Source organism: Trichechus manatus, unplaced genomic scaffold (genome assembly GCF_000243295.1).
Source record: "Trichechus manatus latirostris isolate Lorelei unplaced genomic scaffold, TriManLat1.0 scaffold00033, whole genome shotgun sequence".
In the NCBI taxonomy this organism is placed as follows: domain Eukaryota; kingdom Metazoa; phylum Chordata; class Mammalia; order Sirenia; family Trichechidae; genus Trichechus; species Trichechus manatus.
The window spans coordinates 18,942,890-18,967,245 of record NW_004443969.1 but is presented as its reverse complement, the minus strand read 5'-3'; the positions used below and the strand labels follow the sequence as shown (position 1 = coordinate 18,967,245).

The following is a 24,356-nucleotide window of genomic DNA, read 5'->3' as shown; positions in this document are numbered from 1 at the left end:
TAAAAAATACCATGGCTTAGGTTAGGCGCACCTTAGTCCTCAAATTCAATCCATTAGGTCCATTTATTTAGTGAATGACTTTATTTACTGTCCCTTGCCAAATTCTACTCTTTTTGTTTGTTGACTTCAAATTTGGATATTCTCTAGTACATCACTAGAAAGAATTGTGCTTAATTATGACATCTGGGAAAGGTGTTTCTTCAGCTGTAATTTCTCCCCTTGTTTGATCCTGTCTGCTGTCTTCCTAAAATTTCTACTTTTGGTCCACTGATGGGACCTTTTCTGTTTTCAAGCACCACTATGGGTGTTTTCTTTTATCCTTAAAATATATCTTTTGTACTATTTCATTGAGATCTTGAGGAAGGAGAGTCAGATAAGTTTTCTTAGTCTGCTGACTTCAATGGGAGGCCTGCATTTTTCTTCATAAAGATAGAATTTTTAAACGTTGAAAATAAAAGTTTCATTAGATTTTGAAGAGACTGCTATATCAAGATTTTATTTATTGACACACGAGACATAGATGACCAGGGATTAAATTATGAATATTAAAAACAGTCATTAAATGATTCCAATTCCAATGTTAGAAGAGTATGTTTACACAGGATCTAGTCAGTATACGCCTTATTTCCTTTTATTTTTCTTATTCCTGTCCTATTCTGTGTTTATAGAAGATCCTACTGTCATTTATGCTTTTTCCAATATTTCCTTCATTACTGATATTGGTTTATTTTTCTCTTCTATTTCTTTCCTGAACTCTTTCTGTTCAATTTTTATCTCATTTTGAGATATTGTCTTTCCTTCCTTGAATCTCTACTATGGATTCTTGTTTCATAAAGACAAATGCTGCAACAACCTACAATTTTTCTTTACTCCTTTTTTTGGTGTGTGTGTATGTGTGTGTGCGTTTGTTTGTTTTTGGTTAAGATCCTTGTGTAGTTTTACTTGGTTCATTTTTGATTACTCCTTTCTGAATGAGGTGAGTTTTTCATCAACCAGCTATTTGTGGGAGATCTGTATAAAGAAGAAGGATTTGTCCTCTTAAAATATGGAAGAGATAATTATCTGTTAAATTTTTGAAACTTAATATTTTAAAAAAAATGTTAGACTGAAAAGAGGTCGTTAGGGTAGGGTGGTATTTTTTGTTTGTTCTGAAAAAAACTGGTTTAGAATCTGTGATGCTAATAAATAAGCCATTATTTTATACTTTTATATAGCCACTGTACTAGGGAAATGGAAATTTCACATTTAAATTAAATACCCTAAAACTGAGAGAGTATATGATACAGGAAACAATATATGGGCCTAAGGAAAAGGTGGTGTCAAACACAGAGAGTCCTGAATGAGAAAGAATCCTTGTTTCTCTTCAAGGACTTTTCATTGAACACTTGGGTAATTATTATCAAATGCTTTTCCTCTTTGTGGGTTCAAGCTGTTATAATGGGAAATAAAATTGTTCAGAGTCTTAGTCAAACACATTCATTCATTCATTTATGTATTTTTTTTTTTGGCATATTTACTGTTCTGCCCAGTCCTGACCTCTTAACCAGAATTGCCCTGTTTGGGACACCTGGGAAGATAGCTACTGTATTGCTCTAAACTTAAAACTGGGAGAAGAAAAGGACAAAATATCCTGAATGTTAAATTGGTTACTGGTTTCATATTTTTATTTTTTAGCTTATTTTGTTTCATTTTTTTAAAATTTTTTTAAATTGTACTTTAGGTGAAGGTTTACAGAACAAATAGTTTCTCATTACAGTACGCATACTGTTTTATGACACTAGTTAACAAACCCACAACATGTCAATACTCCCCCTTCTTGATGTTGGAGGACCTTTTCTCTTTTTTGGTGGAAATATACATAGCCAAGGATACACCATTTCAAAAATTTCTACGTGTACTATTCAGTGACATCGATTATGCTCTTCCAGTTGTACTGCTATTCTCACTATCCTTTTCCAAATTATTCCACTCACTGCCCCCTAGGCTTCCCATCAAAACTTTTGAGTTGCTATTGTCAATTTGATCTCACATAGATAATTCCTTTTTTTTTTTTTTTTGGTACTGCAGATGAAGGTTTACGGAACAGAATAGTTTCTCATTAAACAATTAGTACACATATTGCCCTACGACAATAGTTAACAACCCCACGACATGTCAACACTGTCCTTTCTCAACCTTGGTTTCCCTATCGCCAGCTTTCCTGTCCCCTCCTGCTTTCTACTCCTTGTCCCTGGACTGCTGTGCCTCATTAGTCCCGTTTTGTTTTATGGGGCTGTCCCATCCCCGGCTGAGCGGTGAACCTTGGAAGTAACTTCACCACTGAGCTAAAAGGGTGTCTGGGGGCCACACTCTCGGGGTTTCTCCAGTCTCTTTTAGGCCAGTAAATCTGGTCTTTTTTGTGTGTGTTAGAATTTTGTTCTACATCCTTCTCCAGCAATGTCCAGAACCCTCTGTTGTGATCCCGGTCAGAGCAGTCAGTGGTGGTACGAGGCACCATCTAGCTGTACTGGACTCAGTCTGGTGGAGGCCTTGGTAGCCATGGACAATTAGTCCTTTGGACTAATCTTTCCTTGTATCCTGTTCTCTTCATTCTCCCTTGCTCCCGAAGGGGTGAGACCAGTGGAATATCTTAGATGGCTGCTCACAGGCTTTTAAGACCCCAGACACTACTCACCAAGGTAGAACGTAGAACATTGTTTTTATAAACTGTGTTATGCCAACTGAGCTAGATGTTCCCCAAGAGCATGGTCCCCACAGCCCTCCATCCAGGGAGTTTGGATGTGTCTAGGGAGCTTCCATGACCTTTCGTTGTACAAGTTGTACTGGCTTCCCTGGTATTGTGTACTGTCTTACCCTTCACCAAAGTTACCACTTATCTATTGTCTATTTAGCATATTATATTGTATTTAGTATTTCTCCCCAAAGCCTCCCATCCCTTGTAACCAACAAAGATTGTTACATTTTGTATGTAAACTTTTTCACGAGTTTTTACAGCAGAGGTCTCATACAATATTTTTCCTTTTGTGGTTAACTTATTTCACTCAGCATAATGTCCTCCAGTTTCATCCATGTTATGAGATGCTTCACAGATTCATCATTGTTCTTTATCGTTGCATACTATTCCATTGTGTGTATGTACCATAGTTTGTTTATCCATTCATCTGTCGATGGGCATCTAGGTTGTTTCCATCTTTTTGCTGTTGTGAACAATGCTGCAATGAACATGGGTGTGCATATGTCTATTTGTGTGACGGCTCTTATTTCTCTAGGACATATTCCTAGGAGTGGGATTGCTGGATCGCATGGCATTTCTGTTCCTAGCTTTCTAAGGAGGTGCCATATCATTTTCCAAAATGGTTGTATCATTATGCATACCCACCAGTAGTGCATAAGAGTCCCGATCTCCCTGCAGCCCCTCCAACATTTGTTATTTCCAGTGTTTTTGATTCGCACCAGTAATGCCGGGGTGAGATGGTATCTCACTGTGGTTTTAATTTGCATTTCTCTAACGGCTAGTGATCACGAGCATTTCCTCATGTGTCTGTTGGCTGCTTGAATGTCTTCTTTGGTGAAGTGTCTGTTCATTTCCTTTGCCCATTTTTTAATTGGATTATTTGTCTTTTTGTTGTAGAAGTGTTCGATTTTCTTGGTTTCATATTTTTAATTGTTCTATATTGTACCATCTTTACCTTGAAAAGATCTGTTACACTATTTGGAGATTTTGTGTGTGTGTGGGAGGGACGGTTGTTATCTTGCTTTTTATTATTATTAAATATTCTCATATACAGTTACAGGGTTGGAAAAAATCTTGGAAACTCATTTGTTACATTACTCCCTTAGTTACTCATCTCTCCAGTTCTTTTTAAGTAAGATAGTAGGCATTTCAATAGGTAGAGGAGATTCACACTGAATTCCTTAAATGTTGCCAGGAAGACAAAAGCCATCCCTTCTTAATGTGCATTCATCGGTAAACCATCATCACTCCTCATTATTGAAATTTTTCCTTATATTTATAATTAGTTCTTGCCACAAGCTTTCACTAATTTTCTTATAATTGGAGATGTTTATCTGTATCACTGGAATCCCTGGGTGGCACAGATGGTTAAGGGCTCAACTATTAGGTGAAATGTTGGTAGTTTGAACCCACACAGAAGCATCTTGGAAAACAGGCCTAACCATCAGATTCCAAAAGGTCACAACCTCGAAAACCCTGTGGAGGAATTCTACTCTGCACACATGAGGTTGCCATGAGTTGGAATTGACTCCATGGCAAATAACAACATCTATACCATTGGAATCCAGAAATGTAGATAGTAGCATACAAAAAGTCCTATAGAAATGCATACCAGTACTGAGGGCTAGTTCCTGGTTTTCATTTGCTATGATTCTTTTTATGTATCAGGTTTGCTTTTGCATATAATCTCCATATATTTATTTGAACTAATACTTCACTAACATTGACAAATGTGCCCGCAGCCTTTAAAATCATGTCTTTTACCTTACTTACTAAATGGTAGATGAATTAAGGAAAAGACGGGGGAAAAAAGTTCTAAATGTAGCTAATGTGCTATAGGTTGCAGCCCTCTGTACACCCTCTTTAATACCTAGGTAAAGTGGAGTGACAGTCAAAAGAGTGGTGTCCTATGTGTGGCTCCTCATTCTTACTCACTGACTGATATAATTCTGTCTAAATTCAGCTAAGAATATGAGTCGTATCTGTATGATGTCTACAGGATGTTAGACATAAATATGATTTATAGAATTACATTAGTTTTAGGATCACTCTGGAAATATCTCAAGGTGACAAGAAACAGAGAGAGACCCTGAGTTTGCCTGTGAAATTGCACTAGGAAGGAACCTAGTATCCTAGGTTTTATAAAGCCAAAGACGACCAGTCAAAATGATTTCTGGAGTGTGAGAAACATGGTACCTATAAATAGCCACTGATAAATTCTCTTACATGTTTTATAATTTTTAAAAATCTCAGTCTTAAAGACCAATATCAATGAATGACTCTGGTTATCATTAAGTGAAAGCTGTTGTCTTGAAGGAAAACTTCATGTATCTGGAAGATATTGAAGTTCGAGGTTGTATTTGGTTCATCTCATATCATTCTCTGAGTTTCTTTCGTGTTTCAGCTCCATTGTTATGTTATGCTGTGATCATGCTGATGTAAATAAATCATTCTTTTGGTATTGTGACTCGCTTAGTGTGTTTCTTGAAAATAAATAGGAGTAAAAAGAATAAACAGTCTGATTTGGTCCGCCATTATCATCTGGGAAGATGCAAGCAAAGATGCCAGCAAAACCTGAGATCCAGACAGCAGTGGGATGGGCACATCAGGTTTAATAAAAGACAACCAGCTTCCTAGAGATTCCATTCCTAAGGAAAGCTTGGAGGTCTGGGGAGAAGTAATCTCTAGACTATGTCTATATACACTTTTTTCTTTTTAAACTTGTAGCAAAAAAAAACAAAAAACAAAAAACTATTTCATAAGTTAAAGACATGTAAAAAAAAAGACCAACACAAACAAGAAGAAAACACTGAAGAATGGCTCCTTTTTTGATGAAGTCACGACGGTTATATAAAGTCTAGCCTTTGATCCCATCATACTTGAAATATGTATTGATTTAAAATTCATATATTTGCTGTCATTCTTTTCAATCCTTCCACCCCTATTTTTTTTAAACATCTAAACAAAGTGACCTCATTGTTTTCCACTGGACTTTTTTTTTTATACACTGGCTGGGATGATTGAGATTCAGGAATGTGGGAAAATGGATTCCCAAACCACGTCCCTCCCCTTTCATTCTGAACTGTAATTTTTGGCTTGGCTTGAATCACAGTCATCACATTTCAGCCTGAATCTCTCTGTAAAGTGATCTTTCTTAAACATTTCTCCCACTCATCAAGGGATCAGAAACAAAGCCGTTCTAGCCTTTCAGCAAAACACTTACAAGCAGCTCTTACAGAGAAGTTGCAAGAGCGAAATTTCCTCTAAAATCGTTTGAAAAGTGAACATTTTCAGTGCCTCGCTGTCCTTTTTGTGAGTCTTGTCATCTGTATGCCATGAGCTGCAGCAGCTATTTTAATCTGTTTTTGTTTGCAATCCATTTGGTGTCCACCCAAGGAAATGCAGGTGATTCTAATTAACTTACTGCTGAAGATGTTGGGGAAAAAAAAATCTCAATTGTGTTGTAGAGAATTATACACTTAAAATCTTTCTTCTATTATTTATAACCTATTATTAATGAAAACTATTATGTGAATATATTTACCACCTAATTCATTGCTGTACACTTTTTTAAATCAACAAGGCTTACGGCACAGGAAAAAAGCCACACACAGACACAAATACACAGACACAATACAGACCCCAAGAATGCTTGCCAACTTTTATTTAACAAGAGTAGCAACTTAAAAATAACATTATTTTTACTTTGGCAACATAGTTTAATATCTGAAATAACCCTGTTCCAATAAAAACCTATTGAAATACTCTCAGGCCCAACTCTGCCCTGAAGGTAAAAGTGATTAATTGAAAGATTTTGGCAGATCTTTGCTCACCACCAGGGCAGTTTAATTTAGAACACATTCAACCATTTCTCAGTGTCTCTGTGCTGGTGGAGCATAACTTTTGATCTTCTTTGGGGAGGTGTTTCTAATTCAGACCCTTTGGCTTGGCACTTCCTGAAGGGTTTTGATGGCTTACCTCTGCTAAGCATTCAGGTGAGATTGCCCTTTCTCGGCTGCTGCCTCCAAAGGAAAGCAGAATTATAGACACAAAGATAAAATGTTCTGCAAACCTGTTTGAACATATCTACCATCGCAAAGTCCTATCTGGATTACAGACAAAATGGTTCTTTTCAACTTTTCGATGCTCTCCCAAACTTCTGAGAAATTCTGGTGTCACTAGGATATTTCCTAGTCTAAGAAGAAGAAGCTCCTGAACCTGACAGTGGGAGAAGCTGCGAAGTCTAAGCATAAATAAGATTACAGTTTCCTTTTTGAAACTACAGGGAAGATTATCACATGGGTATTGTTAATACTTCTGCTAAACAGAAAGATGGGACCAGTGCATAACCTTCCCTGTTTGGAAGATGAACTTGCGTTAAATCGAGGCGAAATGGATGGACAGAATAAATTCCAATCTATTTTGGTTGGAAAGCCCTTGAGCTGGTAAACTCCAACTCTCTATTCAATTTAACACATATCTATTAAGCACGTACTATGTAGTGAATGCATGCTAGGTGCTGGGGACACAGTAATGAACAAAGTACTCAAGTCTAGATGTTATGCAGCCAGACTTCAGATGGAAACATCATTATGATGTATTCAGTTTCACATTACATCCTGAAATAGTTAAGCAATATATGATACACACACACATATGTATATAGATAAGAATACTAAACTCGCTGCCATCAAGTCAATTCTGACTCATAGCAACCCTATAGGACAGAGTAGAACTGCTTCATAGAGTTTCCAAGGAGTGGCCGGTGGATTTGAACTGCTGACCTTTTGGTTAGCAGCTGAGCTCTTAACCACTGTGCCACCAGGTTTCCGTATATATAAGGGTATTATATATAGTATATATATGATATTATGGATATGCACTGAAATATTAAGAGTCATTATCTCTGTAAGGCAGGATTATAAAAATGATTTATTATTATTTTATATACTTTCCAACTATTTTAAAAAGCATGTGTGTATGTATCGAGGTATGTGTGCATGTGTGTACACACATGTATATTACTCTTTTGAATAAACAATAATGATGATATTTATTGCCAAAATGTTATGCCATTGGTTACATTTCTTTGTTATGACATATACTTATGAGTTTATGTTCCCACAGACTCACCTCAAAAATATTTTAAAACTGTCATAAATCTACTCTGTGTCCTTGAATGCCCTATTCTGTATCTTTCATTTAGCTGAAAGATGCTTTAAAACCCATGTCAACAGATTCAAAATCTTCCTTGGATACCTAGTAGAATCTCAAAATTTAAGTGTTTTACAGACTATCACATTATTGGGCAAATTGCACCAAGATCTGAAGATATAAATGTGAAATATCTGGCATAGAGATGAAGAGACATGATAGTTTTCCCTAATTAGAAGCTCTAACCCTCCCTGGCCAATTTATACCTTTCATATTCACAAACTTTGGTACACTACAAAAAGAAATGTATAGTTAAAGGCCAAGGACTAACATTGAGGTTGGCTTTTTTAATTTTGGTTATCACACTATAGGGAGAAATGCTGGGCAAAGGTTTCTTTTAGGGGTCAAGCAGAGATTTGGTCAAATATGTGATAGACTTCATGCTACCCCACAGGGGTTAAGTGATGAAACCCATCTCAGCTTCATTCTTGGCTACTTGAGGCCTGTTAACCATTTAGCAATGTATCTACCACTTCTTTCTGAACTGTTATCTTGGCAAGAAAGTATGTAAGACTAAGATACATTACATATGTCAATGCTGATTTATACAATATTTATTGAGTGTCTATTCCATGTATATGATTTTCTAAGTGGTGAAAACCAGGTTACAATACATTTCATATTTTCCTTTGTACAAAATTTAAATAAAGAATATCTTAACTTCCTAGATTTCCCCCAAGGGCTGGAAGAATTTGAGTTTTGAGAATAATATTAGAAAATCCATAATCACTATAGCTGACTCTTGAAGTGCTATAGAAGACAGAAATGAGGAACTATCAGTTTGAAGGCCTGGGTTTTATGACATTGGTCTCCAAGATACATCTTACATTAATTATAGAAGACCATATTTACAGTGACTATTATCTGATACAGTGCTGGAAGATGAGCCCCCTGGTTTGGAAGGTACTCCAAATACACAGTGGCTGCAACAACAGACCTGAACATACCAACAATCATAAAGATGGCACAGGACTGGGTAACATGACGTTCTTTTGTACATGGGGTTGCCGTGAGTTGGAGCCAACTTGACAGCAATTAACAACAATGTATTTATGGTGTATTTTCAGAAGTTTGGGGAAGATAATTCTTCCTGAAAATATTTCTTTCACACAGGCTTGCTTATATGTAAAATTCCACAATTAGAATTGCAGTCCTTTGTCTTTAAGTTCCAGGAAAGGATTTCACATCAAACCTAACTAATCATGTATACTTTTGCATAGATTAATTTATTAGATCCTAATCTGAGAGCAGACTTTAGTTAAAAGGAGGTCAGATACAACAAGAGTTCACTTGGGTAGAAAGAGATGGAGGAGAAGAGGTCAGGTACAATACAGAATGGGAGATGAACAGAAAGAGGCAGTGGGTACACCACATTGGTTTCAAACCAATTCAAAAGGGTGGCTTCCATTATCTAAATGCTCACCCTGTCTGTATTACCTGCTATTTTCAGATACAACAAGATACAAGGAAATATAGTGTTCTTCCTGTATTTAAAGATTTAGAGGAGGAAGGCATTTTTTTATCAGTTTGATTACACACAATGTATTCATAAACATGATATAGTCTTCTTATAATATTTTTCTACTGTACGTGTGAAAAAAGTGTAGAAAATAGTCTATCTTGAATTGTAAACTTTCACTTAAAGCACAATTAAAAAAGGATAAAAACGTAGTCTATCTTTCTTCAAGTACAACTTAAACAATAATTTTTCTTTTAATTGAATGTAATGCTCTAAACTGAGGTTCAAAAGCTGAGTTTGTATAAATCCATATGAAACTTCCCTCTACAGACTGAAACATCATGGACAGACACATCGTTCTCCCTTGGAATCATGAGATCTCTGAAAACCAGGCCTGTCTCCTCTTTAAGAAAGAACTGCAGAGACAGCAGTCTTGGTGACGTCTCCCACCAGGTCACTGTCCTGCACCTACATTGTGCGTGGAGCTGCCTGTGTATGGACCACTCACTCCACTGTACACCTTTCATCTCCCTAGTGGCCTTAAGCCTCCCCCGGTCACTCAACCTAAGGCTCATCAGCCTCAGCTGAAGAAACACTGCCCTGAACTATGGAATACTCACGAGGTTCTAGATTCCCAACTTGCTTTCAAGTCTGAGAACAAACCTTAATAGAGGCTATTATACGCAGAAACAAATGCATGTCTCCTATTAATCTGTTGGTTCAAATATAAAAGAAAGGCTTCATTTAGCTCCCGTTTAGCACAAAATGTGCTATAAGCCAAACACCTAGAGAGGAGGAGGCCGCTAAGCTTGGGGACAGAGCATGTTGTCAGGTGTGACAGGATAGTGTCACTTTCCCTTATCAAAACAAAATAAAACAAACTCTATTCCCTGGTGCTTGAAGATACTATAGTAGGAGCCAGAGCCATTTACTGCTAAATTATTGACAGCTTTTGCTACAACTGTACTCAAGGTAATACTAAAAGGAGTTACAAGCGTGTCTGAACATCAAGCTGAGGTAGGAATGATAGTCCTGAAGAAAATTTGCCAGAAGGAGGGTATTAGAGATCAGACAAGGGGCTCAATGGAACATGGTGGAATAATGGAAGACACAGAAAAAGAAGAAAGTAGCCAAATGAGTACTCAGAATATGTCACGATCTATCCTGGAGCTGTCCTTGTTCAGATAGGATGTTTAGCTTCTGTGAGAAATTTCACCAACAGAGAACTAACAATTTACTATTTGACAAGGTTCAACAAATGAAAAATATCCTCCTTCCTCCCTACCTCCTGAGTCTCTGGGTGGTGCAAATAATTAATGTGCTTGGCTGCTAACTGAAAGGTTGGAAGTTCAAGTTCACCAAGAGGTACCTTGGAAGAAAGGCCTGGTGATCTTAATTTTGAAGAATCAGCCATTGAAAACCCTATGGGGCACAATTCTACTCTGACACACATGAGGTTGCCATAAGTTGGAATCAACTTGATGGCTACTGATCCTGGTAATGTGCCTCCTATGAAACAGGACAAAGACAGTCGATTCAGGACTTAATATTTGAGTATAAAAGTCTCTTTCCATGTTTGTATGCCATATCACATATGTTAGAAATAGTAGACAAGAGGAGACTTCAAACACCTTCAAAAGTTTAGGAATCTATTTCTGCATAATCTCCAACAGCTTTAGTTAAACATAAGCACTGTAAACTTCTTCTTTTTTTTTTTTTTGGTAATGAGAATCTGTGAGAGTTAATTAAAAACTGTGGAATTTTAAGAATTCTTTCAGCTCTTTTCTTCTACACAAAACATTACCCAGCTGATTTATCCATGGGATTTAAACACAATATCCTTTTACACATTAAATGTCTATATTTTCATATAAAGATAGAGGAAAATTTGTCTAAACTATTATTTTTTGACCTGTGGTCCCTTGTTTCAGAATCCTTAGCTATTGCTTTTCACTCTTCTGAAATCCACAGTCTATCTCCAGAACCATTTTCAGTCGAAAGTGTTGATTTCTAGCATTGATTCAGTTTGTACTCTAGGCACTTCCGTCTTTGTATCTTTCCCACTAGTTTACCAAGTCAGAAAAGGTGCTTTATCTGCTCTTATCCATAAAAAACCAGTAAAAAGAAGCCTTTCTGGTGGGAAAAGAATTTGAATGGAAAACATGGACATACATATATCAGGCCAAGGATTAAAAGATGAACATTATATGTGAGGACACATTATAAAAAGGTTTCACGATATTAGTTTTTCTAAGTCAGTGTTCCAAGCCAGTCTTGGATTATGTGTGAAAAGTAAGAACTCTATACTCTAACAGGTGCTGGCAGGAAACTCCCATTAAAGCTTATGAAAGTTATGCCCGTAAATTCTTGGCATCTGAGAAAATTCTCTTGTAAGAATGCACTAATGCATCCGGTTTTTCTCACTTGAAAAACAACGTGAGGATGTGGCCACTTAACAATATTCCCAGTCACTATTGTGTTCACACCAGCCCTCAGTGATGACATTCTTGGTGACCTTGTGCTACATGTAAAATAGATACCCGTCTTCATTTCACAACTGTGAACATGCATTGTCTTTTGTACATAACAATAGAGATATTTAACCATCTGTCTGTCCTGGTCAAACCATGAACTTGAAAGTATTTTTTTCCAGTGGGGTCAAAAAGTTTACACCAATCCATCTACGTTCTGATGATTGACTCTTCATATGAAACTTGGGCAAACATTTATAAATTTTGTGGAAGTTAGGAATGCAGTCTATGGGCTATCATTGCTGTTGTTAGGTGTCGTTGAGTTGGTTCCGACTCATAGTGACCCTATAGGACACAGAAGAACTGCCCCAGAGGGTTTCCAAGGAGTGGCTGGTAGATTTGAACTGCTTATCTTTTGGTTAGCAGTGGAGCTTTTAACCACTATGCCACCAGGGCTCCTGGGATATCAGATAGTAATTAATGTAGGCTTTGAATGTATAGTATTGACATATACTGGAAAGCACTAGCATTGTATCTGGCATACAGCAGATACTCAATAAATGTTATCTTTGTTACACAAATCATCCTCGTATCTGTATGGACACACCTTCAAAGATTAATGCTGTAATCCATTGAACATAGACCTTCCCACCTTAAAAGTGAACATGTAAGGCCTCTTTCTGTGATCAAGCTCAATTTTCTAGCTCATCAATTCTAGAGGTTAAAATATTCTTCTACTAAAGTTTGCATGTTTGATAAAACTGGAAAAAAAATAACAAAAAAATTGCCTTACCTTATTCTATAATTCTACTATTTATGAGGAACTTGATTTTAACCCAAGGGATTATTTGGATTTGAAACATTTATCAAGTTAAGGACTGAGATAAAAATTTAGACTGTAGTAAATATTAAAAAAAGTCCCCTGAAAATGATTGAGAGTCTATATATGTTGAGACATACGTATTCATATCTACGTTTGTAGCTACACTATGGATTAAATATTAATAGCTTACATTTGTATTTGTATTTATAGTTTTAAATATGCTTTCCATATATTAATAAATATATCTTTAGTAAAAATTTCTCTGTGAGAGTAATATAGCTACCTGCCAGAACAGAGAACACACACACTCTCACACAAACACACACACACACCAGCACCAACCCAGGCAATCTGCCAAAGTGTGGTTGCTGTGAAAAAGGTTTTGGTTTAGCACAATAGCAAACTAGCTCACCACCCCTCTGCACTGTCCACTCCTCACAACATGGTTCTTCTCGGTATCCTTAACTTCCCCTCCTACAGTGAGGGAACATTTCTTCGGACTGTTTTATTGCCAATACCTTCTCACTTTGTACGATGAAATGAAACAAGCGACTAGTTTCATTAGAAGGAGAGGTAAACAGAGCATTAATTAAATTTGCTGATGATACTAAATTGGGAGGAACTGTGGACATCTGTGAGGACAAAAGAATCGTACAAATGGACTTAGGGAGTTTAGAAATACGAGCAGGAAATAATAAAATGAGATTCAGCCTTAAATAATGCAAGCTAATACATTTGGGAAAAGATAATCAGAAACATAGCTATTCGATGGATGGTAGATGTCTGGAAAGTGGTGATGGTGAAAGAGACCTAGGGGGTGATAATGGGAAAAATTATACACAACCTCACAGGGAAGTAGGTACGATGCCTGGAGGTTTATATAAAAGAACATAATTTTTTGAACCAGAAAGATGGTCATTCTATTCTCATGACACTGGTAAGTCTCAAAAGTATCAAAGTTTGGCTTTAGTTATTTGAGTCTCTCAGGTTTATGAAACAATTTAACATTATTTGTCGAGAGGATGGTTTCTCCTTATTAAGGGTAAGGAAGTGGGTTTTGCCTTAAACCTGTAATGAGTATGACAGTCATTGCTATAACTATGTCCTTCAACCAACTATTGGTCATTGATCTTTCCAGCTTCACCCATATGAAGGTGTAGCAGTAGCTTGCTATATTTGATAAAGATTTAAGCAATGTTGACTAGAATTTATCCATTTATTCATCATTTATTGAGAATACCTTATGCACCCGGCACTGTGTGAGGACGTAAATCAATCTATGGTCTCCACATAAAGAAGCACACAATGTACTGAAGGTAATGTTTTAAATATTTTTCTTCTATAAGCTGTGCCTTCATTATAAATCTCGGGGCATTCTTATTTCCTTACAAAGAACATGTTACATACTGGGTCTATGGCCCACCATAACCTCAACAACTTTCAGTGCTATCATATCAGAGCTATTTTGGTTTTGCACAGTTAATTTTTCTTCTCAAAGTGTCCTGCCCTTGATTTTTCTTTTCTTTTTTTTTTGTTTGATTTTTTTTTTTCCTGGACTGAAAATAGGAAGTGACTTGAAAAGTATAAAATTAGGCAAAATGGGATAAAACTAGCAAAGAAAAGATTATTTTGAACCCAAGGAAAACATTTTTAACTCTACATTGTGTTAAACTGTAAGATAACCTTCCAAAGAATTCAGAGGAAGCTCCAGGATATGAATCTTTTAAGGAGATGGGTAAATGACTCTAAAATATCCTATTCAGGAAAATATGCCATGTTCATGTTATATAGAAGAACGTAACTGTTTCCCTGGAATCTGTGTATCTCTTTTACTGTATATATGTTGATTAATGATTATTGTTTAAGTTGGACATATTTTACTTGAAAATGTGAAAATTCCTTGGAAGAGACATTTTCTTTTCCTAGACATTTTAAAAAGGAACATTATTCATCAGGAAACCTGTATTTTGGTCTCATTTATAATTTCCTGAATTAATGTAAGACTTCTGAATTATCAAAAATTTTTAAACTCTAAGGAAATGCCTAGACAAATACATAGATTTTGTCCCACCAATAAACAATGGATTATTTCACACAACAGAGTGACACTGTTGTGAAAGTCTCGATGGCTTTTATTTAATCAGTTGGTTCATATTATGCAACAAGAAGCAAATAACTTCTACTTAAAAACTACAAATCCATTTTGAACCCTAACGCAAAAAACTACATGAAAACCATGGATTACCTTTTTTTTTTTTTGCCCGTTTTTTTAAAATCTGAAAGCTTTCCAAATTGCATGTGATTTTCTTTTCTTTCCTTTTTTTCCCCCCAAATTTTGTAAACATTTGCTTCCAGGCTAAAACATCCTGCCAACTTTCAGCCAAGATTATTTTTACGGTTGGACTATTAAGTTCTGAATATAAGGATTTATTATGGAAAAATTCCCAGACGCCAAACTCTCGTCATATAAATGATAGCACTATAGGATATTTCGGAGTCTTGCATTTTGATATGTTGAGGTGTTATATTGTTTAAATCCTTCATCCACAACAAGAAGCTAATTTCCTAGGGTATTCATTTTGGCTCTGTTTCCTTCCAACTGACTCCAAGGGAGAAGTATGTTAAGAACCTAAACTTTAGAGTTGGGGTGGGGGTGGAGGTTGGAAATTACACTTAGGCTTTATCTGGGAAGAGACATTATTTATTCTTAGGCATTCTGGACTCCAAAGTGTGGGAATATCCTCTGAGTGATTTGAACAGAGCCACACTGCTGTATTTGTTAGATAGCCTTTCTGGTTATTGAACTATACATTCCTAAATTCACTGCTGTTATGTTAAAGTTCTCTTTTTGATAATAAGACTGTAGTGTATTGCCAGTTGTAGATGAACTCCATTAAATCTCACTAATAAGTCCAGTGAATGGATTAATAACCAGGTCCATACATATAATTTGTGAACATTCAATGTATGCTTGCTGTTCATGGCCACATTAACTTACAAGCATTTTGGGGGTAAGAGCAAATTTCTCTGGAGCAGATAAGCAGGTATCGGGTAACTACAGTAGAGGTGGCAACTCGTTCAATGGTCAGTCTTCTCTTCATTACAGACCTCACAAGTGTGCCCTTTCAGCCACATTTGTTTTCGTAATTGCAAAACGCAGCTTTTTCTCCCCCTCTCTCCACCTTGTCATCTCTGATTTCTTTGACTTGTCTTTTCCCAGTTTCTCTTTTATACTCTCGCTGGCTGTTTCCTGTTTACTCTGTTTTGATTTTGTCTTTCCCTCTAGCTCTGAATGTGGCTTTCTTGCAGACACAGAGGCCCCAGCATGAATACCCCAAAGAGCCAATTCCAGCTTGGACCTCATACAACAAGGCTGCTGTCAGGAAGGTGGCTGTCGCTGGAGTGGCATTAAAACAAAACAAAATGAAACAAAACATCAAAACACTAAACTGGCCCTGATTTAAACTCAGAAACAAAAACGAGGGAAGATTCGTTGCAAACTTTCATGGAGCTTCTTTGAGGAAAAGCATCTCCATTGTAAATGCACGGGGGTGCCTAATTTTAGGCTTGAAAAGCAAGCACTTAAAAAAAAAAAAAATCCACATAGGTCAGTACCCTCAGAAACATTTTTGTTCAGTCCACAAATATTCCCTAGGGAAAAGAAAAAAGTGCTTATCGTGAACTCTTGAATTTTTTGAGCATGTAATTTTTATCAGCTTGTTTTGTTTTTGTTACTTTTTTTTTTTTAACTCACTGCTTATAAAACTAGCAAGCAGAAGTCTCTCTGGAACAAGACAGAATCATAAAAGTTTTCAAGAATCTCGTCACAAGCTAAACAGTACAAATTGCACATTCTTCATGGAAGTATCAGCCTTTAGTGTGTGCCTGGATCCAACTATAATAGATTATCCCAAAGTGGGAAAGAATGAACAGTACAAAATTAGCAGAACTGGGAGCAGAGCTTGTCTAGTGGAGGCAACATGATCTGTACTTTAGGAGCCTGGATTCTGAGGCAGTGGGAAATGACTATGTAAAGTTTTATTATTGCAAAGGAGCACTTGGTAGGATATGAAGAAAAGGACGGGTGCATTGGATCCAGTATTAGAACAATTATATTAACAACTCTAATGCTTGGTATGCTTTAGCATAATAACCATAGTAGAATCACGCCTGTTATTTACATAATAAATATATAGCTTATCTAATACGCAAATGCAACATGTGTATAGTAAATATACATATATTTAGGTATATTACATGTTCTGAAGTTTTATGAGTTAGATAAGTACATTCCCGAGTAGCTGTCTAACCATACCGCCTTGTGACATTAACAAATATACCCAAAGAAATTTCACACAATTAGATAGATTGTTTCCAATATCACGGGCTTGTTAATGGGATATTCTCTCAAATCTCATTAAACAGCAGAGGAATTACCAAAAAGTAATGGTTAAGGCATAATAATAATTTTAGCCACTCTTTCCCCAAGTTGCTATAATCTACCCAAAGATAACTAATTGTTCAAAGTAAACATTCCACTTAGACCACAAAAGGAATCTATTACACAAACATATAATTCACAGTCATTTTTAGTGGGTTGTAAACAGTTTGGAATGAGCATAAAATGGGACAAAAATCAAAGTGAGCATTTTGAAATGAAAAAGTGTTTGCTACAAAAGGTCAGTCCCTTTGCTTGGCAAACTATGTAGAAAAGCCTGGGAAAATGCTGATCACACAAGCAGTGAGGGAATTTTAAAGCCAACAGCCTCCTTGTTTCTTTAAACAGACATCGGAACCTATAACTGGATCCTGTCAAACAAACGACAGCAAAAAAATATAACAGCTGCTAAGAAGTCAAGTTGAGAGATAAAGTTTTCGAGGCTAAGGACCTTCTCAAAAGCAGATTAAAGGTCTTTCTTAAATCTTTAAGCAAGGTTAGGGACCCCAGGGTGGCTTTTAGGCACGAAGTCAAATATGTAACATTGTGTATCACTCCTGTCACAGAATTTTGCGTTCCAGAAAGAAAAAAAAAAAAAAAGAGAAGACAAACTTCTTGTTGATTAGCATCTGCTGAGCCAGTTCTGCAAAGTAGCTTACACCTGGAGTCATCAAACTGGGAAGACGTGGTATCATTTTAATGTTGCTAAATAGTTTGGGGACATATTAACCAGAACTGGGAATCATGAAGGAAGAATGAGTTGTCCAACCATATTCCAAAGGATGAATGCCAATCCTGATGAGGTCAAATGATTTTTTTGAAAACCAGTTCTATTTCCTTGTAAACAAAAATATATACTGAATGCATAAAAATATGTTTAGGATAGAAGTATGCTCATCCATTTAGTTTACCTCATTATTGTATAAAGGACGTCTCCAGCAATACATGTTTGGTATTGTTGGGTAGAAAAAGGACTGGTTTACCATTTAAAGTATGTCTTTTTGGGTATCTTACACAAAGCATCTTCTTATACTTCACTGTGAAGAAAATAACCTGGGAAATAAGGCAGAATTAAACTTTTCCTGATCTTATTGGGAGCTAAAACCGGACAAGTGTGCACTATTATTCAGGGTTTATTATGCTATTTTGAGGTAGTACACTTCCTCCTATGTTTTTATTTTTGTAGCAGTTATTCTCTCTCATAGTGTCTGTTCTTTCCTTTCATAGCACTTATCAGAGTTTGTGCTAACATATGCGTGTGTGTCTGTTTGTTTAATGTAAATCTCCTCTATGTTCTCAATTGATAGCATGGTGATCGGCACATAGTGGATACTTGATAACTACTTGTTGCTTGAATCCAATAGACACTTAGAGTCTGTCCTTTCATTCAACAAATATTTATGGAGTGCCTACTGTGTGTAAGGCTTCTTTCCAAAGGATGGATGTTTACAAACAGTAGTCAGTGAGTTACATACTTCACATAAAAAGAACTATGGAAGGAAGTCCTAATACTTATTACATCAGTTTAGACAAGATATTTTGTTTAGTTCACTTCTCCTAGTCCCTTGTCTCTGAGAGATACAAGTGGTCCTATTTTTCAGTAAGCAATTTCTATATGCATTTTAGATCATCATAAACTATACAAGGTTTTCTACAAAGCAGTGAAAAATGGGCTTCTCACTGCTTGTATTACATCCACCAGCATGTCACCATGCCTCCATCTACATAGTCATTCCTCACACCTCAAAAAAAAAGTCAGATGATCTCACGTTTTTGCTCATCTTACTAAAAAAAAAAGGAATACAGAAGAAATGATGCGTTCAAATTGTGGTGTCTGGCAAAGAATATTGAATATACTGTGGGGACTTCCAGACGAACAAACAAATCAGTCTTTGAAGAAATACAATCAGAATGCTCCTAAGAAGCTAGGATGGCAAGACTTTGGCTAACTTACTTTGGACACGTCATCAGGAAAGGTCAACACTAAAAAAGGATATCATGTTTGGTTAAGCAGAGGGTCAAAGAAAACAAGAGAGGGCCTCAATGAGATGGACTGACCAATAGCCACAACAACGCACTCAAATATGCCAATAATCATGAAGATGGTATAGGACTGAGTAATGTTTCGTTGTGTCATACATAATGTTGCCATGAGTTGGAGTCAGCTCAAGGGCAACTAAGAACAACCACTATCAAAGATAGGTATTGAGCATTAGCTGAACAATGACTCAATATTTTTGGAGAAATTACTTTGGAAAAGAAACATAAAATTTTTAAATGGCCAGTTAAACTGTCTCATATGCCTGGTCTGCAACTGTAAAGGCAAGGCAACAGAGAACGAAACACTTGGAAGAGCTTTGAAGAATAAATAACACGCTCCTTTATAGTTTACCCTCCAAGTTTTGCACATATTTTCTAGGCTAAGCAGACAATGTCAGAAACCACAGAAAAGACTTTAATCTAGTTATAATAGTTGGTGAGGAAGAGATGCTCTGGTGGTTTCGAGGAATAAAAGGAACCAAATCAGATAAGGAAACATACTAAACAAGTTACTCGCTAAATTGGTTTACATTAGGCTCACTGATAGATTTTCTTCTAGCCATGTCCAGAGGATGCAAAATTTAAAATGTAACTAATGCTACCTTACCAGGGATGAATAAAAAAAGTATATTGTACCAAGTACTAGGTAGGATTTCCCTGGGGACACAACAGAAGCAAGAGCAATTTGGTTCTGTCAAGAGCAAGCAGGTAAGACTGAGTAACTAACCAACCAACCAACCAACCAACCAACCAACTAACCAACCAATTCACTAACTAAATGGTGAGATCTGCTTCCTAATAATATTTCATTTTAAATCAAATATGTCAGAAATATTTTTTTTTAAATATAGCTATAGTTTGCAGATGATTTTTTTAAGGTGGAGAAAAACAACATCAAGGAAACAATCTTTTTGGTAACAATGTGCCACTGTAATAAGTACTGAGGCCATCTCCCTAAGACTGTAAGAACAAACACACAGTTTTCATTAAATATGCTTTTCCCACAACAGGTCCATAAGCATTTCCCATGACTCTGCAGTTGAGTGTCTTGGCTGGAAGAGGATGTGGCCATTAGAAGAACGGCTTCAGATACGCTGAGTCCCAGCCGTGCTGAGAGACTTGGCACTTTTATACGCTACTTCTTAATACCAATCCCAGCATAAAATGTCATCAGAACCCTGCATAAACATTGGACTTAGATTCACATAAATTATTTCTGTCCTAAGGTGCTTTATGCCAGAATTTAGTAAAAACAACACTTTGAGTAAATAGGATTGGCGTATAAATGTAAGAATATTAATCCAAGAAAATGATCATAGAAAAACATAATCAAAAGTACACACTTGTAAATCTTGCAATGATGTGAGAGGTTTATCTCGCACCTCTGAGTTTATATTGAAAATTTCCATAGAGCTCCTTTAAGCTGACACTGCCAAAGTGCTTCTGAATTATCAGTTGCTCTGTAGAATTGCAAAGTCTTCGACTTTCATTAAATGCTTAGGAATTATTTTAATAATCATATGTGTGCTTAGCGCCTGTTTAGTGCTGGATCTATGCCTTCATTTTAAGAGTAAACACTGGGACAATGAAATATAATGCCAGATATGATTGTGCCTGTCAGCAAAAACATTGTCTTATTTTATTAAAACTCACAAACCAAATGCCATGAACAAAAGATACAGTTTCTATTTATAGATAATTTCTATTCTACAATACTATAATATCTGCACACTGCATGGCTGCATCTAGCCGAGTTTTCTCATTTGCCTAGGGTGTGTACAATAATAGAGAGGTATAGAGCTCTTCTTTATACATGCACACATCTTATTAAGTACAGCTTCCCCAAAAGTCTTATTTGGATTTTTGGTCTAATATAAGTGCGCTCACACCATCAGTACCAGGTATTTATGAGTGAATGAAAATTTCCTGGGAATGATAATAATTTAGCTATTGGCAATAATAACATTATAACATTCTCAGTGATCCATTTTGGCTTTAAGTGCGTATTAAATAATATTTATTCCTAAAATATATAGTTATAAAATTAAATGAGATTGCACCACGCAATAAAAACACGTTTTTCTCTAAACTCCAGTTGACTTCATTCCTTACAGATACCTTTCCTGGTGTTTGTTCTGCATTTACCTTTTCTACTCTCTCTCTTCATATTCTCTGTTTTTCTCCCTGATGTGTTGCTATGCTTTCCCCCAAAGCCGCTCTCTTTATCCACTCTCCCTACCCACTCTTCCTGTTCTTGTGATTCTCTCATTCCCTACTGATATGGGAATAACAGGATCCCAAGGCTGCCCTTACAATATAATTAAAGTATGAATTTCTAGGAGTTGGAAATTGCAGACCATTTTTATTATGCTTCTATAATAAAGCCAGGTAACACTCTGAGAATTAATATGGCTTTTTCCTAGCAGATAACTTGGTAAAGGTTTTTTTTTTTCCCCTTAGTTCTATTGTTTTAAGAGACTGGGGGCTGAAAATAGGAATAGGTTCACAAATTCTTTTTCTGAAAACACCTCTATCTTTTACATGATATATATCCCCCTAGATCCTGGGAATGTGTTGTAAAGTTGTAACAGATGGTGATGAAGCTTCACATTTTTATACAATACGTTTTTTAAGATTCTGCATCTACTGTATGTATCTTCTAGAGAAAATGACCTTGAATGAATGAAGTCATAGTCTGAAGGAAAAACACCCCACAGATAGACTAGCGTGGCAATGATGAGTCAATTGGGTTTTGTTTTGTTCTCTTCAGTAAGCTGAAATAATTTTAGATGAAAAACAGAATAGAGGAATCAAAGGTCGTCTTAACACTGGAGGTGTGCGTGTTAATTTTTCCAGGAAAACCAGTTAGATGTGCTCTGTACTTAAGAGAAACGTGTAAGATAGAGTATCACTGTTTGCACGTAGGAACACTATTTGCTTACTTGGATAATGTTGGGGGCTTACCAAAAAATGTCCTGGCACAACATCACGAATGTTCAGAGGGATCTAATAGTATGAGTGCTGATATTTTATGAATGTTTTATCACTGGCTTGAAAACAAGAAGTTTGCAGTTGAATCAACAGCACATCAACAAGACAAAATATTAAAAAAAAAAAAAAAAGGAACATTAGTGAGAAATTCTAATGCCCCTATTGTAAAAACAAACTGAAGTTAATAAGAAACTTGATCCTCTTAACTGATTAACAAAAGTCAAGTTTTAATTGCACAGTTTCCCAGACAAATCAAGTGGCACTGTTACCTTGAACACTGGTTGTTTAGAGAGATCAGTAATGGGGAGAAACTGCTGCATATTCAGCTACTCACCTCTTTTTTCTACAGCTTCAATGCATTGCCTTACAAACTGCGGGACCGTGGAATTTTCACGTTCACACACTGTGTGCAGATGAGAGCCAAAAATCTGATCTGCAAAAGAAACAAAGATGAGCTTCATTAAAATCCAAGCTTGTGTTGTTCTTTAATTTGATTCTGTATCCACTGCATGCTGAAGTCTTCATCTTGCATAGGAATTGATTTTTTGCTTTAATTCCAAACTGTCTGTTGCAGACATACAAAGACCATAACTCCGTCATTTATGGAACAGGACCCTGGCCCCAGAGCAGGAAAATGAACACTCTGCCATCGATTAGGCGGGGATGATTGAGTAAGTTATAGTCTCTCTGGGCCTTAACTTAGTTGTCTATACAATAATGCCAAGGAATTGAGAAAGTTCCCACAAAATAATTCATCTTCATGTCTGATATCTTGAGGTTCAGAAGAAGTCTACCAATGCTCATCAAAATTACAGTTTTATCAGTATATCTCGGATATTCATTCTACAGCTCAATGTTATTTGAAGAGGCAAGTTCTAAGAGACTTACTCTGAAGTGAGTTACTTAACATTTCTCCTGCCTTGAATGCCCATCCCCTTCACTAATCTAAGTATCATCTTTGTTTTAAGGCTCAGTTCAGATCACACTTTCTCCAAAAAAATCTCTCCTTCCTATCTCAGCTTTGTGTCTCTTGTAACATAGGTTCTTTGGAATCACAATTCCTCAGGATGTTAATAGGTGATGCAGGAAAAAGGATCCTGTGATCAAAAAGATTTGGTAACACTGGGTTAAACCAAGTTAAACAGGTTTCTTTCATGTGTATTTATTTTTAGAGTCTGTAATATGCCAATATGCATTGTGAATCTCTGTGAGGGGGTGGACAATGCCCTATTTCTCAAACTTACTTGAGTGAGATCTTTTTATTTCAAACAGCATCTCTCCAGACTAATGTCTCCGAGAACACATTCTGTGAAATCCTAGCCTAGCCCTCTCATTTAGAACTTGATTTATGCTACCTCACATTGCATATTTACATTTATAATATATGAAATATATTCTTTCAAAGCAGATTTGGAGTTCCTGAATCATCTATGTCTTCTTATAGTCACCGATCCTTAGCACAGACACTAGCCTATATTGCTCATCCATAGGTATTTGTTATTGAGAAAGAAACAAATATTTCGTGGGTCCACAGTCCTCCCATCTTGCTCAGAATGAAATCAAAGTCTCTATCATAACTTACAAGGCAGTCCATGATCCACCAGTTAATGGATTTCATCTCCTTCCTCTCTCTCCCTCACAACTTTTACGGCAGCCTTTCTGTCCACTTTGCCGTTTCTCATTCATGCCAAACACAGTCCTGTCTCAGGGACTTTGCACTTATTATTTCCTCTGCGCAGAACTCTATTGCTCTAGATCTCTGATCAAATGTTACCTTCTTATTGTAGCCTTTACTACCCATCTTTTGAAAAATGGCACCAACAGGCACTCTCCATGCCACACCCCTTGCTCTTCTCTCTCTCTCTTTTTTTTTTTTTTGGTTTATTGTTGTAGTTTAAATGAAGTTTATATTTCAAGTAAGTATCCCATATAAAAATTTATACATAAACTGTTATGTGACCCTAATTGCTCTCCCCGCACTGTGACAGCACACTCCTCCTCCTTTCCATCCCTGATTCCCCCTATCCATTCAACCACCTCCTATCCCTCTCTGCCTTCCCATCTCACCTCTGGACAGAAGCTGCCCGTTTAGTCTCCTGTATCTACCTAAGCTGAGAGGCACACTCCTCACAAGTATCACTCTGTGTCCCACAGTGCAGTCCAATCCCTGTCTGAAGAGTTGGCCT

At 36.6% G+C, this 24,356-nt stretch overlaps 1 protein-coding gene across 1 annotated transcript in view; it reads right to left on the bottom strand.

The window, feature by feature from the left end:
* The window catches only part of ARHGAP15 (Rho GTPase activating protein 15), a 713,811-nt gene that overhangs the window by 239,633 nt on the left and 449,822 nt on the right, over positions 1-24,356 (bottom strand). Inside the window, exon 11 of the mRNA XM_023730171.1 lies at positions 22,505-22,603. Within this exon, the coding sequence (XP_023585939.1) occupies positions 22,505-22,603 (99 nt within the window). The remainder of the gene's footprint in view (positions 1-22,504; positions 22,604-24,356) is intronic.